Genomic DNA, 14,594 nt, shown 5'->3' on the forward strand with positions numbered 1-14,594 from the left:
TCTCGGGTATTGTAGCCTTGAGCTGGCTGTGTGGGGGGTAAGGAGAGAATACTCAGGAAATTTAAAAAAAAGCAGAACTATAAGAATGTTGCTGGTGTGCTTATGGAAATATAAAGGGAAGAATTAACTTGCTTAAAATGGAGATACCCTATTTCCTAATTTAGTCAATAACTTGAAAACAGCTTGACTTTATTATTCATCTTAACAGTCTCTGTCTTATGTATAATAGTATTTTATCTAGAATAGGTACTTAGAATCTGTTCAAGTTGAATTCCACCCACTTCACTTTGGTTTGGGTACACACCACTCTGTTGAAACTAGATCTTATTGGCGACTCTTTCTGATTCAAACTCTCTTGACTTTCATCCTGCATTAATAAAAAGTCTTCTCTCCTATTGTTTTCCCCCTTTGCTTCTTCCTTAGGTTAAAGGGCTCCAATGATAAAATAGAAGTTAACGAGAGAGTAGGTAATAAGGATATTAGAATAGAAATTGCATACTCATAGCATGGCTGGGCTGGAAGGTACCTCGCATTTTCCAATCTAAAAGAGAGTGCCAGAGAGGTTAACTGATTTGCTGAAGGTCTCAAAATGAGGTAGTGGAACCAGAGATTTAAATCTCTGTCTTCAGTCCCCACTGCCCTGTGTCTTAAACTGCCCATTGGACATCTCATCCTGAGTTTCTGTCAGGCATTCAAATATAACACATTCAAAAATCGACATTATTTTCTAATTCTCTAATGCAATTAATATTACCTTGTAGTCAGTTACACTACCTGGAAATCTTACGGTAGTTTTTTGACTGTTCCTGCTTATCTTCCATATTTGGTCCGATCAGCTGTATATACAGACCTGAATAAACACGCTAAGGCATCATGTGCCCTGCTTCCTTCTCTTGGGAGCTCATGTATTGTATATGGCTCAGGGCAGGATCTCTGCATGTTGGGTGCATTCCTCAATGAAGGGTGTTTTTTGTTTCAAATCAGTTGTAGATTTAAATCTTGGAAATGTCGATCTTTCTTATGACCGACTTCACTGCATACGGATGCAGCCAGGAACCCCCAGTTAGTTCTGGGATTCGGTGATTTAGATTTAAAATATGCCAACTAGGATAATCTTTTTGTGTTACAGCTGGATGGATCATCTATAGTTTAGGACATGCTGATGTTACAGCAAAAAAATGGTATACACTCACTTTAACTCTGAATGTAAGTATTGCCGATCCCAGTTCTGGAGGTAAAATGTTCTTTTCTTGTGTCTTTTTTTTTTTTTTTTCTTAACATTTTATGTTATCACATGAGGTGGGGAAAGTGTGATAAGCAGTGGGGAACAGGTAGAGAAGCTGCCGTGATGCCAGCAAACCGCCAGTCCTTGGGATGCTAGCGTGGGTCTGGGTTACTTCACCCCAACTGGTGAACCTCTGCGTCCTTATCTTTAAAATGGAAGTAAGCTCTGTGGGCTGTTTGAGAGTTAGATGATTTTTATTTTTTTTCACTCGACACATTTTTATCAAGTGTCTACTATATGTACTGTTCTAAATACTAGGGATATAGTAGTGAACTAGACAGGCAAGGTTCCTGCTCTCTCAGAGCCTCTGTTCTTCTGGGACAAGACTTATTAAGTTTTTTTTTTTTTTTCCTGTAAAGGGCCAAAGAGGGAACTATTTTAGGCCTTGAGCGCCCTGTGATGTACTTTGCAGTTCTTCAGCTCTGCTTTTGTAGGGAGAATGGAGCCTTTGACAGTAGGTGGATGAACGGGGGTGGCTGTGTTCCACTGAATTTATAAAAATAGGTGGCTGGGCTGTGGGCCAGAGCTGGCTGACTCCTGCTGTAAATAAGCAAATAAAACTGTGAAGGTAAAAATGGGATAATGAGATAAAGTAGCTTCCCTGCCAGATTCTCCAGATAGCAGCCAGGGAAGGCCTCTTGGAGGTGGTGACTGAGCCGAGGTCTGAGCGGAGGGCGCCCTCTGACTGGCCGGGTGGGAGCGGCGGTCAGAGGACCGGACAGCGGATGCCGGGGGCGGGGCGGGGAGACGAGCTTCTGTGCTTAATGGGATTTGTGTGCGCAAGCCCCGGGCTCAGTGTAATAGTCACCAGGGCCTCAGTGGCGGAAGAGGTTCAACAAGCACTGGCAGAGCTGGAGCTGGGTCGCCGTGAGGTGTGCAGTAGTGGGAGCGTACGTGGCTCTGCACGTGGAGTCGGGCAACTTGAATTCAGGCCTGAGCATCGCTGGTAAATCTGTGATTCTGATCGCTCGTCGCCATGTCTGCAGCCATAAAACACAAGAGTTCAACGAAGGCCCATTCCATGATAAGCGTGTGTTGTGACTCGAGAGCGGATTTTATTCTGACTCCGCCCAGCGCTTTGGGTCTTTCGCTCTTCACCCTTTTGAAATTAGCTAGTTTTAAATGGGGCCGGAAGGAGTGTGCTGTGAATGTTTGCTCGCAAGCAAGCTGTAATAATGGTAAGAGCTGAGTGCCAGGCACTTAGCTAAGTAGGAAGGGCAGCTGTCTGAGCAAGGCATTATGTTTATCTTTCTCTGTCAGTGACCAGTGCGTTGTTCCTGTGGGTGTTTCTCTCTTCTTCCATCCACTCCCCCCACCCCTCCCAGTCACCAGTTTAAGTGCTGTTTACTGTTTTCCTAACATAAGGGTGAGCTTTTGATATGACCTCGAAGTGATATTCTGTACATGAGGATAAAACAATAAAATGAAGGTTAATTACTCTTCTCCTGGCTGGGCTGATTCTCTTTCATGAAGACCTTAAATAAACATCTTGGCCCCTGCAGTCCTGTCTGAAGAGCTGGTAGCTAAAAGGCCGTAATTGCAACTACGTGTAAATAAGAAATATGTTTTATTTTAGTGAGCTTTTGTTTACAATTTTATCATGATGTTATGAAAAGTGTTACATTCCTACAGATTTTACAGCATTTTGGGGGAGTACAGGAAATATTGAGGATTTTGTGCCTTGGGAACTGTTTATATAAATAGATGAGAATTTCCTTTGAGAAAACTTCCCCTGCATTTCAAACTTCTGCTCAAAGTTGTGGGACCCTATTGCCTTGATGAGTCTTGTGTGAGAAGAATATTTGCTACACTAAGTGGGTGGCCCTTTCATTGAGCAGCAGGCTTCAGAGGACCATTTTCCCATGTCTCTTAAGGGGTGTGTCTCTCTCCACTCCAGGGTCGTTTCTCCTCCGGCAAGCTGAATGGCAAGACCCTCTGGAAGAACATCTCTGTGAACTTCCCAGAAAACGGCTGGGCCGCGATTGGGACTCACTCCTTTGAATTTGCGCAGTTTGACAACTTCCGTGTGGAAGCCTCGCACTAATCCATAGAGGGCCGTGGGACACTGCATTGTCCTTCTTTATGCTTTTGGTTCAGAGCCAGTTCTCGTTTTGATGATCAGTATAGGAGCCTTTCAGAGGCGAAAAATAATGAAGAGGAAATGGGGAGAAAAATATATTTTTGCTGATCCTCTTGAAGATTATTTTAGAACTAATTCCAAGGGGAAACAGATGCAGCTTTAACATGACCTGACGTGTCCCATACATAGGACACGAAGTACGCGGGTCCCATCCTTGGGAGTGGTTAGGGTGTTGAGACCCCGATGCCTCGTGCTAATGCCGAGGTGGCTTTTGCCATCACACTTGCCCGTGCAGATGGCCAGCACTCGCTCGGACAGCGATGTGTCTGTTCACGCTGACTGCGTGTCCCCATCGCGGGCCACGCTGCCTCATAGGAAGCTGAAGACCCTGGAAGTTCTGCTGTGTGGGAACCACTCCAACATGTTACACCTGCACTCTGAAAGTATTTTTTTCTTTTCCTTTTTAAAGTGATATATTTTTGAATTATGATGAGTGAGATGATTTGAAAAATAGCTCATTAATAACTACCTCTAAAGATATTTCTATAGTAATAAATATTAGCAGATTAATTGGGATACCTGCATTTTTTTTTTTTTTTTCTTTTGGGTCCAGCTTTTAGTCTTGTGACCCTTACAACTGTGTGAACGTTTTCCCACGTGGCTAGAAGGAGGAAGAAAGCTCCCTGGCATGTAGCCAGTGCAGTTAGTGGGTCCAAAGGTAGAATTGTAGCACATTTTTCGTTTGATTTCATTGTGCCTTTCTGGTCTGACTTCTCTTCTGGCACTGGTGACAAACTAAAGTAACGAATGAATACTTCTGTCTCCTTGTGCCTGGAAGATAGATGATCACCTAACCTTTTGCTGGTTTATAGGACTGGAGCATCCTCTAATATTTTGTTGTGGTTAGAAGTATGTATTTAATTGAAGTACAAATATGTTTAAGTGTAGGTGAGAATGTTTCTCATGCATTATAATTTATATCTAATCATTAGTGTACCCCCTTGAAGCAAACCAGTTATTCATGTGGATAAAATAATTTTTTTTTTATAATTAAGGTTTAAAAGTTCATTGAACTAATTCTACAGTTTTGGAATTTATAATGATTTAATGTAGGCTAAACCAACATGAAGTTTTGTATTACCATTAGAGACAAGAAACTAAATCTTAGAATAAATCAAGTTACAGAGGAAAAATTTTTAATTAAAACCAGTCTAAGTGATTTCCAGTTTAGGTCACTACATATTTTTTAAAATTAACTTTATTGAGGTGTAATTTACATATAGTAAAATGTTTGCATTTTAAGTGTACAGTTCAGTGAGTCTTGGTAAATGGATAAACCAAGATATCAAACAGTTTCGTCACTCCAGAAAGTTCTCTTATACCTGTGCAGTCATTTGCCCTCACCCCACCCTGCTCCCAGGCAATCACTGGTCTGATTTCTGTCACTATTGATAAGTTTTCTTTGTTCTAAAACATTATAAAAATGGTATCGTACACTTTGTACTCTTTTATGAATGATTTCTTTTACTTATCATGAAGTTTTTGACATTTGTTTATGTCCTATGTATATCAGTGATTTGCTCCATTGAGGGGGTATATCACAAGTTGTCCCCCCAGCTTTTAGAATTACAAATAAAACTGTTATGAACATTCGAGTACAAGCTTTTGTGTGGACGTATGCTTTCATTTTTTCTGGGTAAATGCCAAGAAGTGAAATTGCTAGATCCTATTGGGAAGTGTGTGTTCAACTTTATAAGAAGCTGTCAAACATTTCCAAGTTAATTGTATGATTTTATACTCCCATTAGAAATGTTTGAGAATTTCAGTTGCTCTACATTCTTGTCAGTGCTTCCTATTATTATTATTTTTAATTTTAACCCTTTCTTGTGACTCTGTAGTAGGTTCATTAGCTGCTGGGCATCTTTTCAAGGGCTTATTTCTCTTTCATATATTTTCATGAAATGTTTGTTCAAATCTTTTGCTTGTTTAAAAAATATGGTTCCTTGTCTTATTATTGACTTGTAAGAGGTCTCTATACATTTCAGGTGCAATTGTTTTCTAAACTCAGATATGTATTTTGTAGATTTTCTCCAAGTCTATAGCTTTTGAAAAGTACAAAATTTGAATTTGGAAGTCCAATGTATCATTTTCTCCTTCTATGATAGGTATGTTTTTGGTGTCTGAAGAAATATTTGTTTGGCCCAAGTTCACAAGGATGTTTTCTTGTCTTCTAGAATCTTCGTGTATTTAGTTTCTGCATTCAGATCTGTGATCCCCTGCACATTGCTTTTTGTTCATGAAGAGAGATGAGGATTGAGGTTCATGTTCTTCCGGTATGAATATTCAGTTTCTGCAGCATCATTTGTTGAAAAGACTTCCTTTGTCAAAAATCAGTTGACCATACATGTGTACAACCAATAATAGACTCTCTATTCTGTTCTGCTGATAGGTATGTCTGTCTTTAGGCAAATACATTCTCTTCATTAGCAAACACCCTTTCCAACAACACAGATGACTCTACACATGGACATCACCAAATGGTCAATACCGAAATCATACTGGTTATATTCTTTGCAGCTGAAGATGGAGAAGCTCTATACAGTTAGCAAAAACAAGATCTGGAGCTGACTGTGGCTCAGATCATCAGCAAAATTTGGGCTTAACTTGAGGAAAGTAGGGAAGACTGCTAGGCCATTCACACATGGTCTGAGTCAAATCCCTTATGATTATACAGTGGAGGTGAGGAATAGTAAAATTTGAGCTCAGCTTATATCCTCCAACTTTGTCCTTCAAAATTGTTTTGAATAATCTAGACCCTTTACATTTCCATAAGGTTTTGACTCATGTATTTATGCAGAGTCCTTTCTAGAATTTTGATTGGAATCACACCAGCATTACAGATGGGAAGAACGGATATCTTAATAATATCGACCCTTCAATCTGTGATCATGTTCCATCTCCATGCTTTGAGGCTTTCTATAATATCTCTCAGCAGTTTCTGTAGTTTTCACTGTACAGTTTTTATACATATTTTGTTATATTTATCCTTAAACATTTTGTTTTTTGATGCTGTTGTAAATGGTGTTTCCTCCTTATTTTATTTTTCAGTTCTTTGCTGTGTGAGCATCAAAATACAGTGGATTTTCTTCTGTTGACCTGCAGTCCCACCGCATTACTAGCTTCACTTATTTTAGTAGCTTTTAAAGAAACAAAATTTTTAGGATTTTCTACATGTATGATAATACCATCTGTGAACACAGATCGTTTTCCTTCTTCATTCCTAGTTGGTCTGCTTCATTTCTGTGTCTTACTGCGCTGGCTAGGGCTTCTGGTACGAGGCAGGGAAGGCGCGGTAAGAACAGGTGTCCTTGCTGTATTCCTGGCCGTAGGGAAGAAGTGTCTCTTGTTATTAACTGTGATGTTAGCTACAGTGTTTCTTTTCTGTAGATTCCCTTTATTTAGGGAAAGCTGCCTTCAATTTCCAGTGTGCGGAGAATTTTATTGTGAATGGCTTCCCTGGTGGCTCAGAGGTTAAAGCGTCTGCCTCCAATGAGGGAGACCTGGGTTCGATCCCTGGGTCGGGAAGATCCCCTGGAGAAGGAAATGGCAACCCACTCCAGTATTCTTGCCTGGAGAATCCCATGGACGGAGGAGCCTGGTAGACTACAGTCCATGGGGTCGCAAAGAGTCGGACACGACTGAGCAACTTCACCTCACTTTCACCTCAGAGATTCAATTTATCAAAAAGTTATGTGATTTTTAATATACCTAATAAGACAGTTATGTGATTTTCTCCTTTATTTTGTGAAGATGGTATTTCATGTTTGATTTTTAAATATTAAAACAGTTTTGCCTTCCTGAGATATATCATGACAAAGTGGTGTTTATTACCCTGTGTATATAGTAGTGAATTTGATTCCTTGGTATTTGGTGAAGGGTTTTTGTGTTTATGTTTACATGGAATATGGGTCTAGTTTTTTTTTTTTTTCTTAATGTCTTTGTCTGGTTTTAGTACCAGGATGATGTTTTATAAACTCAGTTGGCAAGTGTTCCCTCCTCTTTATTTTTTGAAAGAGTTTGTGAGTTTCTTAAATCTTAGGTGGAGTTCATCAGTTGTATCAGTCAGGGTCCCTGAGAAGGCAGAAGCTACACTAGGAAAAACTTCACATAGAGAGTTACTAACTAGTAACAGGATTAACTGCTAAGAGGTAAGGAGACCCCTGAAGAACACAGACGTGGCAGCTATGGAGACAGCCGCTCTCTCAGCTGGGCAGAGTCCTCAAGGCAGGAGCACACCCAGAGGAGGGTGTCCATGCAAGCCGAGATTCCGATCTCACTGGAGGGGGCGTGGCCCTGGTTCTGCGGATGGCCCAGAACTGCTGAGATGGCGCCGCTGCAGCTGGCAAGCAGCAACTTGGCTTTGGGGGTGGACTTGAGACTCACTGGGAAGCCGCCTCCTGGAAGGCTGCTGAACTTTAGAAGTTCCCCTTTGTGGTGCCGGTGGAACTTTTCTGGGAAAACTGCTGGTGTGTTGGTGAAAGTACCTGGCAGGTGAGGGCCACTGGTTGTCCCAAGCCTTCCCTGGAAGGGAGGCATCACAGGGTGTCCCCGAGGCTGCAGTGAGCTCGCCACAGGAGCAGGAAGAAAGCGCACTGTCTTGGGGATGGAAGCTCCTTGCTTCTGAATGTCCCCGTGGCACCCGCCTTGCTGTCTGGCAAAAGAAAGCATTTTCAGGCCCCAGTTCCAGTGTTGCAGAGCAGCTCAGAGATGACTTGCTGAGGAACAGCAGAGACAGAGCTCTCCAGCTTCTAAATTTCTTATGTCAGTTTCGGCAGTTTGTGTATTTCAAGGAATTTCTACATTTCGTATAAGTTGTCAGTGGCATAAACTGGTTTATAGTATTTCTTTATTGTCTATAAGACATTCCTGATACGGCCAGTCTATGCCTTTTCTCTTTACTAGTATAGTTGGAGTTTTGTCAATTACCTTTCAAAGAGCCAGCTTTTGAGTTCTTAGATCTTTTTTCCCTTTGCTCCTTTATTTTCTGTTTTATTGGTCGCTGCTTGTACCTTTGTTATTTATTTTCTTTGACTTAGAGTTTAATTTTCTCTTTTTCTAGCTTCTTATGATGTCAGCTTAGATTTGTGATTTGGGATCTTCTTTTTCGTAAATATAGGCATTTAATACTAAACTTTTCTCTAAACACTAATTTAGCGGCATCTCCCATATTTGGATACGTCATGTTTTTATTCTCATTCAGGTCAAAATGGTGTCTAATTTCCTTTGTATTTTCTTGTTTTCCTCTGGCTGTGCTGTGTGGCGTGGGGTCCCCGTTCCCCAACATGGGGTTGAACCCGTGACCCCCACAGTGTCAGGGCAGAGCCCTAACTGCTGGATCGCCAGGGAAGTTCCAGAAGCATGGTGTTTAATTTCCAATTATGTGAGGATGTTTTAGATTTCTTTTTTTGTTACTGATGTTTAACTTCATTTTGTTGTGGGTTCATTTTGTTGCTGTTTGATTTCAGTTATTTTAAATGTATCTACACTGGTTTTATGACCCGATTTATCTTGGTCCATATACCCTTGAAAAGAATACAGATTGTGTAGTGAATGGCTATGATGTGTTAAAATATTGATTGTCGTGTTGGCTGACAGTCTGGTTTCAGAAGTCTAAGCCCTTACTGATTTTCTGTCCACCTTTCCATCAGTTACTGAGAGAGGAGTGTTAAGTCTCCAAATACAGCTGTGTGTTTTCTCCTTCCCCTTTCAGCTCTGACAGTTTGATGGTTTGGAGCTTTGAGAGCTTTGTCAGGGCAGGTCCAGAGTAGCCTCGACGCTGGTCTGGAGCACTCCTCTTCCTCAGGCACAGCGTTCTCTAGGAGTCGAATGAGTTCTCCACCCTACAGCTGCACTGTTGTTCGGCTCTTGAACACCTCCCACCTCTGTGAGAATTTTACTAGTTGTCCAGCTCACAGGTCCTTGCTCACTGTTCTTTCCCTGCTGATTCTTTGCCTGGCCCATGGAATTTCACACTATGAATACATAGATTGGTCTGGAGCTGGAGATGCAGGTGGGCCCCTCTGCAGATTTCTGGGCCTCTTTTCCTGCGTAACTGCTTTCTCTCTGATGCTCTGGACTGCAGACTGCAGGTGTCTCAGCCTCGGTGGACTCCGATCCGCATCTCCACTGCTCTACACGACCCCGCCTGGGGAAATGCATTCCCTGTCTTTCCCCTCTGTGTACTGGAATCTGCTACGTCCCTCCACACAGAAACTGGGGGACACAGGGCTTGCCTCAGTGATTTCCCCTTTTTCAGGGCTCACAGTCCTGGGGTGTGTTGTCTACTCTGAAACTGTTGCTTAACAGGTCCATTTTCAGTTAGTGTTCTTTCATGGCTGAAAAACGGAACTCTCCACTCATTCAGCTCAATATTTAGCCTTCATGAGTCTTTTCCAAAATCGTTTAACACTAATGGTATGAATCCCATATTTGTTGACTTTGATGTTGTTTCAGGTGGCAGCTTGATCTTCTTCAGTAGCTTTTAACTTTTTAGGTAGAGAATGTCTGATGCTTCTTCATTCCATGTATTGGTGCACGCATGCGAATAGGTGCCCAGCAAGGACTTGATTTCTGCTTAGGTTTGTTTTGGTACACTGTGCTTATTTATGGCTCCTGGTGACCATGAATTGTATTTATTAAAGTAGACACCAAGCCTCTAGATGAAAACCCTCTGTAAATGGCTGAAGTTACTTCACACACCGTCTGAGCTGTTTGAGCTGCTAGAACAAATCAGCACACCCTGGGGCGGCTTTTTCACAGCAGACGTTTATTTCTTGTAGGTCTGGAGGCGGGGAAGTCCAGGATCCAGGCACTGCATCTCGCTGTCTGGTGAGGACTCCTTTTCCGGCTCATAGCAGCTCCTTCTCACTGAGTCCCCAGACAGTGGAAGGGGCTAGGGACCTCTGGAGCCCTTTTATGAAAATAATAATCCCCTACCCTAGATCCAATCCATCTATCCTAAAGGAAATCAGTCCTGAATGTTCATTGGAAGGACTGATGTTGAAGCTGAAACTCCAATACTTTGGCCACCTGATAGGAAGAACTGACTTATTGGAAAAGACCCTGATGCTGGGAAAGATTGAGGGCAGGAGGAGAAGGGGACGACAGGGGATGAGATGGTTGGATGGCATCACCGACTCAATGGACATGGGTTTGGGTGGACTCCAGGAGCTGGAGACGGACAGGGAGGTCTGGCGTGCTGCAGACCATGGGGTCGCAAAGAGTCGGACACGACTGAGCGACTTCACTTTCACTTTTCAGTTTCATGCATTGGAGAAGGAAATGGCAACCCACTCCAGTGTTCTTGCCTGGAGAATCCAGGGGACGGGGATCCTGGTGGGCGGCCGTCTCTGGGGTTGCACACAGTCGGACACGACTGAGGCGACTCAGCAGCAGCAGCAGCAGAGTGACTGAATGGAACTGAACCCTCGTGACCCGATCGCCTCCCGGAGGCCCCACGTCCCAACACCACTGTACTGGGTGTTAGGATTTCGTCATACGAATCCTGGAATGTGGAGGACAGAAGCATGCAGGTCATAGGACGCACCTAAATGTCACACCTGGAGGAGCACCGCGGCAGTGCTGAACTTGGTCCTAAGGTCTGCGCTCAGTGCCAGCGCTCTTACTTACTGATTGGTTGAATCGCTTAAGCCTTCTGGGCTGAAGCTGCAGTTTCTATAAAACAAAGACTCAAGGCTGGCCCCTGAGACTCCTTCCAGCTCTTGCTCTGTAATTCTGTGCCTTGTAAAATCTGCATGTCTTTATTGAATTCAAAGTTTGCTTACCTGAAGGGGTAATTTTTTTTCCAAATCAATACCGTTTGCCATCCATTGTTTTCCATACAGCAGATGATCAAACAATGCTTTGTACATTTTCACTCTGGCAAAAATGGCCTCATCAAGTGAAATCATTTTGCAAATGCTAGTCTACTTCATTCTAAAGTAATATAGATAAGCCTTGTGGCACATTCCATTCTTCGAGTTATGTGACCTGCTTAAGAAAGACCACTTTATCACTCTCACAGAGCTATTAGTAATATTTCAAGCTATCATGGTGTCTAAACATTGTGATAAGTGAGACTAGAATCAAGCGCTAATCAAGATGCAGAAATCACAATTCAGAAACCACAACTTTGCTCATAGATGGATTCGTCATAACATTTGATTTTTCCTTTCGTCTTGTTGATATGTTTCTTTCACTTGCAGGAAGTATTTGTTTCTTTCAGGTATGTCGGAGGTATTATGCTTTGATCCGATCATTCTGAAAATAGCCCTGTGCTTCCTTCAAGCACGGGGATAACCTGAAGTGGTTTTAGACGAGTTCTCCTCCTTCCTTCTCCTCGCGTCCCCTCACCCCCGTGGCCCTTCTTCCTCAGCCCCTCCTTTCTCACCTTCTTTCTTTCCACCTCCCTCTTTCCTTCCCGCTCTGATAGAATTGAACTTAATGTCCCACATGATCGACAATCATTAACTCAACTGGAAAAAACGCACACGCTTCTGAGGAATGGTGGGGATCCCTGGGCAAGAAACGCGGTGATTTTGTTCCCACTTGATAGTTATAATTTGCACACTCACCGAGGGAGGGAAACATCATGAAACTCAGGGACTGGACGATTGTACTGAAAAGGCAGTTTACTACTTTCTGCATCTGCTTTGCAGATTGCACTGACTAGTGTTTTGAATTGTGTGGTAGGCACTGAGCTCATGGTAGGCAGTGTTTCTAAGCCCGTGTTAAGGGTGGCTGTGCACCACATGCTTTGGGAATCAGTGTGGACTTTGGCAGCTATGACATCGCCGCAGTGGGTTTACTGCTCTGTTTGCTAACACTGATGGGCTGTCAGCCGGTCAGTTACCAGGTACAGGCAGAGGATGCAATTCCCTTTAAGGTGAGCAAGTGGTACTATGCTTGCCTGTGTGTGGCTTTTCCATGTGGGGGACACAGTGGCATTCACCCAGGCGGGGCTGCGCAGTTTCTGGCCCTGAGCCCCGTAAGAATTCTTAGCTTCCTGTGATACTGTCTAATGGGGGTAGGAACATGGCCAGACTGACTGCAAATGGGATTCAGGGCATCTCTGCCCAGTTGCTCTGGAGACTAGACATGTACATGGCTTCTCCTTATGTGTAGCTGGTAACAGCCCAGGATATTTGAGAATTTCTTGCAAGACTGGGTGAGTTGAAGATCAGTTTCCCCCAGCAAGTCCAGGCCACAGAGCCTCCCAAAATCCCTTCCTACATACCCCCCGTGACAGATTTACACCAACTCTGATTGTTGTTGTTCACTTGTAAGTTGTGTCCAGCTCTTTGTGACTCCATGGACTGCAGCACGCCAGGCTTCCATGTCCTTCACTATCTCCTGGAGTTTACCCAAACTCATGTGCATCGAGTCGGTGTTGCCATCCAACCACCTCATCCTCTGTCGTCCCCTTCTCCTCCTGCCTTCAATCTTTCCCAGCATCAGGGTCTTTTCCAATGAGTCGGCTCTTCACATCAGGTGGCCAAAGTATTGGAGCTTCACCTTTGGCATCAGCCCTTCCAGTGAATATTCAGAGTTGATTTCCTTTAGGATTGGCTGGTTAGATCTCCTTGCACTCTGATTACCTTTGCAAATAGTTAAGGCTTGCAAATAAAACTGAAACTACCTAAAGGTGCTAGAATGTTTAATTTTATGTGTCAACTTGGCTAAACCATGATACCCAGATATTCCTTTACAGATGTTTTGGTGAAGATATTTTTTAGATGAGATGAACATTTAAGTGAGTAAACTTAAAGCCGATTACCCTCCATTGGGATTCCCAGGTGGTGCAGAGGTAAAGAATCTGCCTGCCAAGGCAGAAGACGCAAGACGCATGGGTTTGATCCCTGCATTGGGAAGATCCCCTGGAGGAGGAAAGAGCAACCCATTCGAGTATTCTCATCTGGAAAATCCCATGGACAGAGGAGCCTGGTGGGCTATAGTCCACGGGGGTTGCAAAGAGTCAGAGACAACTGAATGACTGAGCTCACACACATACACACACACACACACACACACACACACACACACACACACACATCCTCCATAATATGGGTGGGCCTCACGCAGTCAGTTGAAGGCCTTAATTTAAAAGCAGACTGACGTCCCTGGAAGAAGAGGGGACGTGCCAGGACTCTGGACGTGAACTGCAGCTCTCCCTTGGGTCTTCATCCTGCTGGCCGACCCAGCAGACTTGGGGCTTGCCAAGCCTTTCCCATCGTGTGAGCCAATTCCTGAAGATAGATTTCTCTCTCTCTCTCTAAATGTGTACTTCCTGGTGGTCCTGTTTCCCTGGAGAACTCTAGTAAGATGCCTTTATCAGAGAAGTACATTTTGGCATTCTTAAATGGATATAGATAAAATCTTCCATTTGGATTACTGCATTACATTTCCTAATAAAAATGGAACCACGCAAGGGGTTTGGGCCATTTTTTATAGAGGACAGAGAGCACACGGGAAACGCTGAACGATCACGCACATTTCTGAACGGACGCTGAATGAAGAGCCTACAGTTGGTCTGTGATGGTGTTCCCCTCCCCTAGCAGTGTAAAGGGCGTCAGAACCAGCCTAATCCTCCAGAGAGAGTACACACGGCTTGCTAACTTATGATGACGCTTAAGTAAAAAGCTTGTCTGAAAACACTGACTTTGGAAGAAAAAAATGACTCTTTTGCTTGTTTCAGTAGCATTTTTCTTCCCACGTATTCTTTTTGTTGATTGCTGTTCATGAGAGGAAAAAGGGCCAGACCCTTCCCACTTAAGATGTACTGGAAAGACCAATTGACGTGTCATTGACTGGAATTCAGTAACATTCTAGCCAGAGTCACCAGAGAGGCTGGAAATGAAGCTCTTTTAACCCGGCAGGTCAACACTCCACATAAAGCTGGGCTCAGTTGCCCGGAAGAAGTGCAAAGTGAATGTGGGGCAGGCAACTACCAGCCTCTGCCACTCTGTGCTTCTCATTAATTTTATTTAAAATCTCAGTCTGTGGAAAAGCATTTTGCCTAGTTATTTTCGGTACTATATTAAATCTGGCAGGCCTGAATCATCATTGTTTTTAGGGAAAAACAAAAGGCATATACACACACTTAAAATTACTGGAAGATGTTGGAGCTGGCAGGCATCTTAGACATAATCTGGCCCAGTATCTTCAGTTTTC

General features: G+C 43.3%; 1 protein-coding gene across 2 annotated transcripts in view; it reads left to right on the forward strand.

The window, feature by feature from the left end:
• GALC (galactosylceramidase) overlaps positions 1 to 4,965 on the forward strand; it is a 55,352-nt gene extending 50,387 nt beyond the window's left edge. For both annotated transcript variants that reach the window (XM_068964558.1, XM_068964560.1), the window contains 2 exons: positions 1,130 to 1,206; positions 3,183 to 4,965. In XM_068964558.1, the coding sequence (XP_068820659.1) occupies positions 1,130 to 1,206; positions 3,183 to 3,329 (224 nt within the window). In that variant the 3' untranslated portion in view covers positions 3,330 to 4,965. The remainder of the gene's footprint in view (positions 1 to 1,129; positions 1,207 to 3,182) is intronic.
• Positions 4,966 to 14,594: the final 9,629 nt, after the last annotated feature.

This window comes from Capricornis sumatraensis, chromosome 2, assembly GCF_032405125.1.
Source record: "Capricornis sumatraensis isolate serow.1 chromosome 2, serow.2, whole genome shotgun sequence".
Taxonomy (NCBI): domain Eukaryota; kingdom Metazoa; phylum Chordata; class Mammalia; order Artiodactyla; family Bovidae; genus Capricornis; species Capricornis sumatraensis.